This window comes from Puccinia triticina, chromosome 16A (genome assembly GCF_026914185.1).
Source record: "Puccinia triticina chromosome 16A, complete sequence".
Classification (NCBI taxonomy): Eukaryota; Fungi; Basidiomycota; class Pucciniomycetes; order Pucciniales; family Pucciniaceae; genus Puccinia; species Puccinia triticina.
In genome coordinates, this window is record NC_070573.1 from 2352370 (window position 1) to 2365907 (window position 13538).

The 13538-nt window shown below is 47.7% G+C and overlaps 1 protein-coding gene across 1 annotated transcript; it reads left to right on the forward strand.

Annotated features, from left to right (window-relative positions):
- Nucleotides 1-9828: 9828 nt before the first annotated feature.
- PtA15_16A237 (uncharacterized protein) lies at nt 9829-11576 on the forward strand (the record flags this gene model as incomplete). Its single annotated transcript, XM_053163908.1, has 3 exons — nt 9829-10034; nt 10109-10251; nt 11521-11576. 3 exons carry the CDS (start codon nt 9829-9831, stop codon nt 11574-11576), a joined length of 405 nt encoding a protein of 134 aa, XP_053027886.1.
- Between the last annotated feature and the right edge of the window lie 1962 nt (nt 11577-13538).

A 13538-nucleotide genomic window follows, 5' to 3' on the forward strand; every position in this document is an offset into this window, starting at 1 on the left:
TTTATCATAAACAAGGTGAGACCAACTTGTCACATATTTACATATATAATTCACTTGATGTTACAGTGGGAAATCTCAGAAGGTCCTTCATTAAGCAACTACAATTTCTGACTCAGGGTGGTCCTTCAGCATCACATCAACTCAAAAACGTACTTCAATCAAAAATTTCAGGGATCCTCCATGAAGAGCCATACAAATCAACATTTAATTTGGTATTTAGAATGTTACATACATCCTGTGAAGAAATAATTCCAAGTCAGTCCAGTTGAAGTCTAAGTCAGTCCGGTTGATTTTGAGCTCCAGAAATCATTAATTCACCTAGGTACCAAGCTTGATGCCAACTCCCTGTAATAAAATCCCCAGTCAATAGTCTTTTCTCATTTGTACCTGAATTACTTACTTCCACAGTAATTTTTTTGCTATCTGCAATGTCACTAGTGAAAACATTTCCTATTGCACAAATCTTTCTTTCAAAACAATCAAAAGCCCTCTAATTATGTGAGCCCTCTGGCCTAACAGAGACCAAGCACCCAACCCTTACACAAGCTGCAGGGAAAATGAAGGTTGTGGGATACTTTGGCCAGAAATCAATCTGGTAAGTTAGAATAAATCCATAAAACAAAAGAACAAAAATTTGAAACGGTCCAACGTACTTGGCAAAGACAATACATTCAAATTACTATTCTGTTTGATGCCATGTTGGAAAAGTCAACGAGATTAGCGGTGTATGCAATATTTATGGCCACAATGACACAATTATTACAGGGGCCAACTGAATTTTGTGTTAATACATACAAAGAACAATTGTGGGGGTGGTCTACTTCCTGCGAGACTTTCGGACTTCGAGAAAGTTGTCTAGGATAGAAGGGTTGAGTTTTTTGCGTTTGATCAAGGGGAGAGAAGAAGATTGACTGGAGACATGAGCGTGGGGAGTGGCTGACTGAATAGTGGATCGAGGATGAAGATTTGGGGGTTTAACGGTGGATAGGGGGGACGGGGCAGGAGGCAGAGAGGTGGGAAGCGTTTGGCAAAAGCCGAGGACTCCAAGCAGTTTCCATATTTCTTGGAATAAGCGCAATCGGATTGGTTGATTTGGAAAAAGAACGGCCCGCCGGCTGGGACTTTGTCATGCTTATGCTGGCTCAGCAGCTTATTCAATCGCTTGGGTGGCTCCAAGGTTCGTGAGAACAGCTTGAGCTCGTCTTCTGATCGCGCAGGCCGGAAGGGGGACTGCGTGTGATGGGCCGCCTGCGGTCTGTTCAAGATGAGCGGCGTTGTGTCTGTACACAATGTGCCGGTGAGTTCTGATGGACCAGTGCGTGCAGCACCTGATGATTAGTAGAACAAGAGATAGTCACGCCAACCGCAAAATCCGCCAAACTCACCTATGGATAACAGGTTTGATACCGACTCAGGTGTTTCGCGGAGCGGTCAGTCACACAATGCAAGCCCCTCAAAATAATTGACCTGAGATCTCTAAACGGCTCGTTGGAGGGAAGTTTGCTGGGCCGGTCTGAGGACTCTTGCAGAGTGGTTGAGAGCAAGCGAGCAAGATGGGCAATGCCGAGGTCAGTGACAGAGGTATGGTTGAGGACAATGGATATGACTGAATTGCCAAAGAGATTGTGCATTTCCAGGGCGCACTGGTGCTCGGGTCCAGTGCAAGAAGAAGGAATGAGGGCGGTGCACGCGTTGAGGTAGAGGCAACAGTTGCGGGGAAATTGTGAGGGATATTCTGAATGGCGAGGCGGCTGAGGCTTGCAAAAACCTGTACGGAGGGTAGTGTTTCAGTTGCGGTGCAATTGTGAGGGATATTCTTAATGGCGAGGCGGCTGAGGCTTGCAAAAACCTGTACGGCAGTGTTTATCACCGTCTACGGCTCAGACAACAGTCAATATGGTGCTTGCCATAGTGAAGCCAAAAATTTTCAAGGTACATACATGAGGTGGGCCGAGTACTTAAAGAGGTGGATGCTGGAGCTGTTTCCCCCCAGGGGATCCAGTGGTGTCCTACCCCCTCCCTGGAGGCCCCCTAAATCGTTTGATTAGGCCCCTCCTTGATTTGAAATTTGACCAACACTTTTTTGCGTGTTGCTGCGGCACAGGCTGGAGGGTCATTCAAAGGTGCTTCTCATGAAGTGTTTGTGGAATATTTTCAACGGTTTTTTGGGTTTTGTGAGATCATTGACTTACATTGTGGTCTGGGGAGGTGTTTTGGAGGGTTTTTTGCTAAAGAACACACGCCAAAACTTAGATCTGAGGCACCAGGATTGTGTGAATTCAATAAACTTGGATTCCACAAGTTATTCTCTTTGCAGAATGAAGATTTGTTGCTCTCTGATCTTCAATGATCAGGGCTAAAAAATCAATTGTCTAGCAAAATTTGTGCCTTTGCACCATATAAAATAGGGTTATCCGGGTAAGTCAACCCCCCCCCCCCCCCATTTGGATGATAATAAAATCATTGAAACATTTTTAATGCTTGGTATTGGACCTTCAGATTGACCCCTGATATTCCCTTTTTGGAATCTTTGTTCAGTGATCCAGTCCTCAAAACATTCAATAAAGTTGTTCAGCAACAAACCCAATCCTACAAAGGAACAGGCTTGTGGTTTTCCCAGTCAAGTGTGGCATTTTTCAATCTAAAAAAAACTATATCACCAGGAAGTCTGTGAGAAAAGAGTGCATCAGCACATGCTTCAGAATTACTTACCTCTGTTGATGAACAGATATCACCTCTCAATCCATGTTTTCACTTTGTGTATTTTCCGGATTGTTCTTACTTTTTGTCCATGTGTCTTGAATGGTATGCGTGTGTCTTGAACTACTAGTAGATTGGTGTTTGGATGTTTTTGTTTGCATAAGATGTGTTGAGGTGTTCCTTCTCTTAAATTGAGGAATCCTCTCCGGGTGATTTGTGATGAGAATGTGTGTCAACAATTCAGAATTTTTGTAGTGCAACTTGCTGATCATCCTCTGCTGCTTGAGTTTCATGTAACCTCCTGTATTCCTGGAAGTGATGTGTCTTCTGTGGCTGAGACTGTACTGTGGAGTTGGGCAGTGCTACCCCTTCTTGCACGTGTTTCAAACTTTATTCTTTTCAACTTCGAGATGTAGTACAGGCACTAGTAGATCTGCAAGCCTGGTCAATATATTTTCTTCCTTTCTGTTCCATTAACACAAATGTGATTGAGAATTACTATGTGTCAGCCAAACTGCCTGGAAGTTGGGGGTCTCAGGCTCTCTCAATGTCTCAGTTTGTCCCTCCATCAAAAAATGTGAGATGGATCCCTGATGGGTATAAAAGAAGACCCTTTGGTGAGTCTCTTCCCTCCTCATCAGCTCCTGTTTCTTGAGGTTTTGAACATTCCTCCCCTGTGTTCCAATCTGTTGTTGGTACCCAGTGCGTGTGTCCGCTATTCATGTCTTATCCCATATCCTTGAAGAAGTCCATTTGTCCATCCAACCCTTCCGAGGAGGTATGTATCCCTTCTTCATCCAAAACCCCAATGAATATTAGTTTAACTCAATTATTCCATCCGTTCTCCCTGCAGGACATGCTTGCAAACTCTCCAAGTGAGCCTCGGGCTCCTACCTTTGCCTCCGTACCGGGTTGTAGCACCCTTCAAACCAACCCAGAAATCCTTGAAGGTCCATCCAAAGCCTTGGCCGCTGAGGTCGAGAATCCCTGGATGTGCATGAAAAGAAATGCCATCCACAGCTTTTTACAAGCTCCACCGGGCTACTTCAGAAGCCTCCCCAACTTCATGCCATCTCCTGAATTCATCTTGCCCATTGATCCCAAAGGCAAAGCAGTCAATATTGTCCCCAATATTCCTGTTCCGGTCTTTGAAACTGCTCCCAAAAAAGTGTATGTACTGATTTCCTTCCTCCTCCTATTTGAACTCCATACTTACCTTGCTTCTATTTTATTTTTTTATTTTTACTTCTTACTCATGTAGGCTCTGTTTCAAGCGCCCAGCTCCAAAGGAAGAAGATCAGCAGGCTGTTTGATCCCTTACATCAAGTCTCAGCCTGGTCCACTCTACAAAAGTCCCTACAAGGGCAGCCTGGAAGTGGCGTCCAGCACGGTCTATCCTTCATCAACTCAAAGCTCGGATGCTCCGCCCGCCTTCAAGAGAATTTGTTCGGAATCCGTGGAATCTGCGTCGCCATTTGATGGTGTCAGCTACCTGGAGATGTCTCTGGATCAAGTTGCAGCTCTCCTTCGTCGTGGCAGAGAGTTTCCCACCCGGTTTGTTTACAACAACGAACAACTCAAGGAGATCGCGCCATGTATCCTGCTTGATGTTTTTGATTACTTCAATTTTTATGCCCCCAGTCCTCCTCAAGAGGCCTCCGCTTGGATCTATATCATTACTTGTATTCAAAAGCACTTCAACGTTTTCCTTGAAGCCTCTCATGTCAGGGCGGGTCTCTAATGTGACAACGCCCAACTATGCAACGACACTAAGTGTCTACGGATACACGCTTGCAGAGCGGAGAACACCCTGTAAGGGAGGACCGAAGTCCGTCTCAACTCTACCGACTAGGCGGGAGGAGGAGCCACTCCTCCAAGATGGAGAGGCCTGGGTAGAGCAGAGTCGTACCGCAATCAAAGAATCCACTCAAATACAGCAAGGAAGAACTAAAGATGGGATCCAGCAAGCTTACCTTGTCGGAGACTGTAGAGGATCCAATAAGCAAAGCTGGAGCCGGAGATAAGTAGTGGAGAGGAGGTTGGTCGAGAGAAGTGGGAGTGTTTGAGTTTGAGAGCTAAGAAAAAAGGAAAAGAAGCTGTTGTCAAGTTTTCAAGAATAAAAGCCCCAATCGTTGATTATGCTCAACAATATAGGCGGGCTTGGTACCAAAAAACTCTGGGGAACAACTCTCCTGAAGAGAGTCCCCCTACTATATGGGAAAAGTGGGCTCCGATCCCGGAAGCTCTTCTTCCCCCAACTTCCTGCCCGCTGTTAAGTGGACATACTATTCAACAAGCGCACTATTGTGCTACTCAACACCGCAACAAGGTCAGTGCGGTGCTGAGGTATCTATTGCTGCGCCCCATTCCGGCGGCAGAAGTCATTCTTGCGGCAAAAGGAGCGGTCCTTTGCAATCCTCTGTGCTGTCGGGACTAACAGAGGGTTGACACTTGCCCCCAAAAAAAAGGATGGCTCGGATACAAGCCTCCGGTGTTCTTTTATGAGCTCGAAACCTACGGAGTAGGGCGTCTGCATTGGCTATCGCCGTCTTGGGTAGCCACCTGTCCTCGTCCGCAGATTTGTTTTTAAAGCGCGTGAGGTAGAGTTGACAATCCTGCCCATGGACACGCGTCAGCTTCTTGTCTAAAATTTTGGAGGGGGAGCCGACTGCGCTCCCGTCTCCTACGTCTGCTGGAACAACTGCAGGCGGTATAACACGATCTTTCTCCGGCGTGACATACTTTTTCAAGAGGCTAACTGGAAAGGTAGGGTGCTTGGGGTCAAAGCCCTTGGTAAGTATAACCTCAACCGTGTTGCGGCCATGTAAAGCTTTGACAAAAAACGGCCCCACAAACGCATCTCTCAGCTTCCTATTTCCTTCCAGGTTTTGGAAGTTGAGCGTGGAAATCAACACCCGGTCTCCTACCATAATGTCATGATCTCGATGGGTTTTGTCCCATTGTTCCTTCTTGTAAGCAACAGCCTCCTCCACACATTTACTGGCGTGTTTCTCGGCACTCAGCATCATTTGTTGGAACCTCTTGGCCAAAGGGTGTAGGGTGACCACTCTGGATAGAAGTAAATCTTGGGGCATATGTGGCACCCACCCTTTTTCTAACTCAAATGGTGTCTTGCCAGTTGACGCGTGTACGCTGGAATTATACGCGTACTCCAGTGCCGGCAGCAGCAATACCCAGTCATGGGGGTATCCTTCGCCATCCTTGAATTGCAGGCCAAAAGCACAGTACCGCCTGATCATGTCCTCCAGAGTTTGGATCATGTGCTCAGCAAGACCATCTGTCTGCAGGTGGTAGGTGGTGGAAAATGAGAGCTTTGTACCCAGTAAGTCAAAAGGATTCTGCCAGAATTCCGAGGTGAATTTTGGGTCGCGGTCACTAATAATGACCTTGGGACACCCCACATCATTTATTATGGACGTCCAGAACAGTAGTGCAGTATCCATTGCCGTACTATCTTTATAGCAAGGTAGAAATCTGGCCCTCTTTGAGAAGCGGTCTACCACAACTAAAACCGCATTAAAACTATCCTTCCCTCCGGGCGGCAGGGCAGTCACAAAGTCCATATTTATGACTTCCCACCTCTGCTTAGGTTTGTCAATGGCTTGGAGAAGCTCGAAACGCTTCCCAGTAGCTCTGTTAGCCTTTTGACACCAGTCACAGCTACTACAATACTGCTCAACCCTAGCGGTCCAACCAGGCCACCAGGCCAGCACTCTAAGTCGTCCAACTGTGCGATCTTTTGAGAAGTGACCTGCAGCTACGGCATCGTAACACTTGTGGAGTACTGTCTTGATGTGGTCTTCCAGAACTAGGACTAGTGCACAATGATTCCCTGAGCGGTGGTAAAGCAGCCCATCTAACAGCACGAATCAACCCACTGCAAACTTACCTTTCCACGGTTTGTCTAACTGGGCTACCAGGTCTTGCTGGACGTGCTTTGAACTCAAGATACTAATCAAACACACCGTATTTTTATCAGACTGATAACTGGATTCAACAGAATCCCAGAAGTCCTCAGCAAGACCACTGATTGCAATGGCCATTATAGGCAACTCGTGGACAGCCTCCTCGAGGTCGGCGGCCAGGTTATTGGCAATGTTTGGTAGAGCCCAACGCAAAAGCCCATCCGCATTCTTATTAATCAAGCCGTCTTGATGGACAATAGTCATAGAGCCCCGCCAATCCTGCACAGATATCTGCCACCGCAGCATATGCCTACTGGGTGGCTTCATATTCATCAGTGACTTCAGTGCAATACAGTCGGTGATAACTTCAAAAACGCAGCCGTCCAAATAGTAGTACAACTTGTCCAGTGCCCAAACCAAACACAAGCACTCCAACTGGGAAGCACCATATCTCTTCTTGGATTCTTTCAGCTGCCGCGAAATGAAACAAATAGGACCCTCTTGCTTGCAATCACCCACCATTTGAACCTGATGAAGCGCGGCGCCAAGGCCATCCATACAGGCGTCCACATAGAGCCGGTACGGCCTTTTTAGGTCCAGATGAAACAATAACAGAGCCGTAGTAAGTGCCACGTGCAGCGCCTTATAGGCCTCAAGCCTATCCTGAGTCATTTTGCAAGCCACATTAGGACTACGTAATTTGTAGAGGCAGGACGCCATTTTGTTGAAATCTTTGATATGCAGTCTATAGTAGCCAGCAAATCCCAGAAAGGATTGAAGCTCCTTCACCGTAACTGGGATAGGTTTCATCAAGACCGCCGCTACCCAACCTTGATTCACACCCAATGTCAGCCTGTTGACAATGTGACCCAAAGCCTTCAGCTCTGCAAAACCAAATGAGCATTTTGTGAGGGAAATTTTCATTCCCATTGCGCAAATTTTCTTCAAAACCAGGGACAATTTTTCAATGTGATCTTCCCAAGTTTCGGTGAAAATGATGAGGTCATCAATATAGACTATTAGCCATAGCTGACTGAGTTCTTTGTTGAACTCTCCATCCATCATTCTCTGAAAATGTGATGGCGCGTTTTTGATTCCAAGCGGCATCCGCAAATATTTGTGAACTCCCATGTGGGAGATAATTTGGTGATACTTGCAACTATCGACTTTCACTACATTCTGGTGAAAGCCCTTTAGGACATCCATGCAAGTGATGAACCTCGCGCCGTGCAACTTTGTCAGGGACTCTGTGATTTCCGGCATTGGGTAGCGGTCCAGCACAGTGTATGTGTTTAGCGCCCAAAAGTCTCCGACAAGTCGTGATTTATCCTTATTCCAGGCAATGATCACAGGAGTAGTGATCTTGACACCCTCATTGGATCCTACCTTCCTGAGAATTCCCATCCTCGTCAACATATTTATGTGCTCCTCAATCGCCGCTTGGGTACAAGGACTCGCCGGACAAGGAGCCTTCCTTAATGCTGGCGGGTAAGGCCTTTCGACCGTGAGTGTAACCTCTACCTGGTGACCCTTAATTGCGCCGAATGCAGGCTGGTCCACCGTTGCAAACGCGCCCCTGAAATTTCCCAACGACTCAATGAGATTGGCTCTCTGCCTTGCCAACAGTTTGGGAGAAATCTTAGCGTCACGGCCAACTTCTTCAGCAAAGGAAGTGGCAGGAGCGCTTTCCGGAATCACTGCATTAATGGACTCGTCAAAATCAAACACTCGTTTACCAATTGTGAACTGGCAAAGGTCACCATTGATAAGGGAAATTTTCTAGTGAGCAAGGTAATTGTTTCCCACAATAAAATATCTTGAGCTCATGTTTTCCATTACTACAAATCGAATGTCCTTCATTTGCAGTTTAATGTTCACTATACCAAGCGGAAGCAGAGTGCCTGACGCGCTATGGAAATTCCCAGTCTCAATGGGTAGAATGAACTTCTCCCACCCAGGGCAAAAACGTCTAAGGTAATGTTTTCCCACTACCGATCTCACTGCCCCACTATCCAGCAGGACCATACAGTCCAGCTCACAGCATTGCATGCGTACCAGGTTATTCTTTCCTGACAACAGACTGATTGCAAAAGCTCCGTGCGACGTCTCGCCAATGATGGGACCCTTGGGATCATAGACGCTGGCCTCCTCTTCCTTGTGGACCGGCGGATCCTCCCCAGCAACAAGATTTATGTTCTTGGGGCACTTCCTTGAAGTGTGCCCGGTCTCCTTGCAAGTGTAGCAGGTAATTGGTCCTGTCATGGCGGGCGCTCTGGGCTGAGCACTTGGGACTGTTGGCGTCTTGTTGGCAGTTGCCACTCTCGGGGTGAAGCGCCTTCTACCTAACTTAGTCTTTTCGCAAATATCTTCAAGTACGTTAGTAAACTCGCTAAGATCTGCGGCTGGGTTTCTCATAGCTGTCTTGACGGCAAACTCCACTTCGCTGTCCATGAGGCGCAGCAACTTGAAGTTTATTGACTCCTGAGAAATGTCCGGAGCAAAACACTTAAGCCGATCATACTGCTTCGTGACCCAATCGGAAGGAACCGAGTCACCAGCAATGAACTTATCCGCGTCAAAGTCATCCTCCTTCATGCGCTTCCAACTTGAGGTGCCATATTTCTTACAAATCTCTTCTCGCCAAAATCTCCATTTCTTGTTTTGATGGATAGCTTCCATGGTTTTGAACCAAGAGCAAGCTCCATCAGTTAGAATGGTGAGCAACTTGAGTACTATCACCCCATTGTTAAGATGACTGTGGCGTTTAGCAGAGTCAATCCAATGAATGAAATCCATGTGGTCATACTCTCCCTTGCCGGAGAACGTAGGCCAGTGTGACTTCGCTATGGCGTTAGTCAATTGCTTCTGGACCTCTAGGCTCACAGCTTCCTGCTCATCATGGGAACCTTCGACATCTGCTCCATTTCCAGGCCGACGGGGAGTGGGCTCCGCCACAGTCGCAGCTCTCACCAAGTTAGCTAGCTCTGTAACTTCGGCTCTCAACCTGGCTCCTTCCGAGCGGTTTTGACTTATCATGGTGTCAAAGGGCTCATTAAGCTTAAGAAAGTCTTTTCTCTGTCCCTCGCTGGCCTCCTCAATATGGGCGTTCAAATCTTCCATAGTCTCGCTGGTTGCATTCTCATGTTCTGCGGGTTTTGCACGGCTAGCAAGAACGCGGTCCAATTTATCACTAAAATTTCCCATGGCTTCCGTTACCGCGGAGGCCACCTGTGCTTTGATATCAACCGCTGCAGGCCGCGCGGAAAAATCATCTGCCAGTGACTTATCCAAACGGCTTGTTACCTTAGTCATTGTAGCTTCGATGGCCGTCGCCACGCTTTTCCCATTGTCTAAGGGGCGTGACTTGGCCTCAATAAGTTTCTCCAGGCGCTCCAGTCGACCCACTATGTCCGCTTCAAACTTCTTGTTATCTGAAATAAGAGGCTTGAGCTCAATAGCCGCCTCCATGTGATGCACCTTAGCATCAAATTCCTGAACAACTTGTACTACCTTAGCCGAATCACACTGGGGGCGGGAGTCCAATGCCATCAGTATAGACTCATTGGCGCTACTAAGGGAAACGGCAAGAAGCTCCTCAAAGCCAGTCTTGTTCTGCACCGCTCCGGTCACAGACAACGACTGCAGAGCGCTCACGGACTTTCTCAACAGCTTAAGGTCTTCAGCTATTCTATCTAATTTTTTAACAGCCGATTGCGCGGCTGCAGAGGTTGTATTACCCATAGCCATCAAGTTAGTTAGAGAAAATGTGGATGACTTAGAGTTAGCCACAACTAGATCCTGTAAATAGGATATTTTGTTGGACAAAAGGGTGGAGACTTTGGTAGAAAGAGTAGAAAAAAGCTTTGTCATAGATTTATCATGGTGGGAAACAACTATCTTAGAGTTCTCATCCACCACCTTTTCCACCTCCTGAAACATGTAAGAAAGAAGTCCGGTGGCCTCTTTCAAGGTAAGTCCCGCTGGTTCCCTCGGTTCCAGCTTTGCAAGTGATTGATCGCTTGGTAACCCCCTTGGATCGTGCGGCTCATTCGAAAGAGCTCCCCGTACACTTGGTTCCGGTATTGCTGGTGGCCGCGCATCCAACCCTGCCCGCGCTGATTCACCGGTGGCTGGTTTACCTGTCTCGCCCCTGGAGCCGGTTGGCCCTGCTGCCGAGGACGTCGGTTCCTGGCATTGGGACAAGTCTTCCCCGGTTGGTTGTTTGGACCTCCTGGGTTTGGGGCTGCCTGTTGGTCGACTCTGGAACGTGTGTTGTGAGGGCTCCATCCCTCTGCAATGTGGGCTAATGCCTCCGCTCCGATTAGTCTCACTAGCGTGTCGTGAGTCGAGACTGCCAGATCCCAAAACAACACCGCCTGCTCGTAGTTCGAGGCCGCCAACGCCTGGAGGCACTCCTCCCTGAATCGCAGGTGGGTCCCGATTACCAGCTCCGTTGCTGGACTGAACTGGACGTCCTCCTCCTCGCTTGAATTCTCCGGGTCCAACAAGTTCGGGTTTGGAGGCCCTAGTTGAGGAAGATTTAGGACCAGGGTTAGTGGTGGCATTCTTTGGTGGAGCCATTATATAGGATGATAGGCCCTTTTTAACTAACCGTCAACGATAATCTCCGTATCGGCCCTTGAAGCCGGGCAAGGTTGAACGGATCTCGCAGGATCAGCACCACTAGTAGGATTGCCGCGCAACTCCCGCTCGACTAGTTCAGTTGAAGCTGCAGAATGCGGATGAGCCTGCGTGAACGAAGTTGACTGAGGTGCTGGTGGGGCTTAGTCGTGGATGCTGTCGATGAAACAACGCAAGATTGGGTTCACAGCTGGAACGGCTGGGGCTCTCACAGTTGTAGAACCTGTTGCTGACAATGCCGGGTCTATTTTAGTCGCGATTAACCCTGTATCCGCGCCACCTGTACCGTTGTTGGGCTCGGTAGCTTGATTTGCCTGGGGAACTGCGCGGTCCGACTGAGCTCTGGCTGTATTGCCGGTAGGGCGGAACAACGAGTTGAAAAGAGCCGCTACTCCGTTATCAGTTGGTGCTGGGTTGACCGTCGACCGGACAGGCTCACTAGAGCTTGAGTTTACGTTGGCTGGTGTCGGATTGGGTCTGTCCAACAAAAAGAAACTGTGTAGGGACTATTGTCCGACGGGACAAGGCAGTTGACATCACTTGCTTACTGATACTTATAGGCTCTGCAAAGGACTATGACGCCGCAAAGATTCAAACAGAGCAAGTATGGCTGATCGTCCTAAGCAACACGGACTGATAGAAATAAGATAGAGAAGAACAAGACGCAAATCAGTTCTTCAGGAACTGGACTCAATGATCAGAGTGACAAGGAAAAATGAGGGTGTGATAAACCTCAGGTCTGGGAAAAAGGAGATGAGGCCCCCAAATGTCAGGGCGGGTCTCTAATGTGACAACGCCCGACTATGCAATGACACTAAGTGTCTACGGATACACGCTTGCAGAGCGGAGAACACCCTGTAAGGGAGGACCGAAGTCCGTCTCAACTCTACCGACTAGGCGGGAGGAGGAGCCACTCCTCCAAGATGGAGGGGCCTGGGTAGAGCGGAGTCGTACCAGGATCAAAGGATCCACTCAAATACAGCAAGGAAAAAATAAGGATGGGATCCGGTGAGCTTACCTTATCGGAGACTGTAGAGGATCCAATAAGCAAAGCTGGAGCCGGAGATAAGTAGTGGAGAGGAGGTTGGTCGAGAGAAGCGGGAGTGTTTGAGTTCAAGAGCTAAGAAAAAAGGAAAAGAAGCTGTTGTCGAGTTTTCAAGGATAAAAGCCCCAATGGTTGAGTATGCTCAACAATATAGGCGGGCTTGGTACCAAAAAACTCTGGGGAACAACACTCCTGAAGAGAGTCCCCCTAATATATGGGAAAAGTGGGCTCCGATCCCGGAAGCTCTTCTTCCCCCAACTTCCTGCCCGCTGTTAAGCGGACATACTATTCAACAAGCGCACTATTGTGCTACTCAACACCGCAACGAGGTCAGTGCGTTGCTGAGGTATCTATTGCTGCGCCCCATTCCGGCGGCAGAAGTCATTCTTGCGGCAAAAGGGGCGGTCCTTTGCAATCCTCTGTGCTGTCGGGACTAACAGAGGGTTGACATCTCATCACTAGTCTGCCGTTGTTTGTGCTTGGTCCTTCTCCTGATCTCTTTGTTGTAAATAGTCTCCTCTATCTGATCCCTTCATGACCACTCTGTTTGATTGATACACGAAGTCCTTATTGTCATCTACTGTCTTTCTTCTAACAATCAATCCGAAAAAACATGAATTTACGGCCTCTTTTTCTCACATATGTTGTATAGCTGTATATAGTCTATTGCGTTAAGTATCCTTGCCTCCAATGATCAGCATCTTCCAGTTGTCCATTTTGGCTGTGATTCTTCTTGGTTTTGTCTGTGAGATTTTAAGAGTGTTGTCCTCCTTTTGCACATGACCTCGCTATTCCAACTGATTGAGAAGAGAGACCAAGTCGTCCCTCCAAAAAAAAAAAGAAACCAATCCAGTCGGAGCACTCCCTCGCTCCATACACACTACAAGCCCATCAGGATACTCAAACCTCGCTCCGTACGCTCTCTTCAACGCTACTGCATGTAACCTCAATGTTTCCGTGCTGGCGCTTCCCATGCGTTCTCCTTCTTGACAAAACTCTTGTACACGGTTGTTCCATCTACAACCTGTTCAACTCGACCTCCCTCTGTACCTGCTTCAGTACACTCACTTTAATTGTTACTACAACCTCATTGATGTGTCGCAAAGCTCGCGCGTCCCATACGTTCACCTTGTTGAGTAAGACTGCAAAAAAAACAATCCATACTTATCCTATACTTGACTGATTCCTAAAAAAAAAAAAACCTGTATCTAAAATTCTGAAATTTT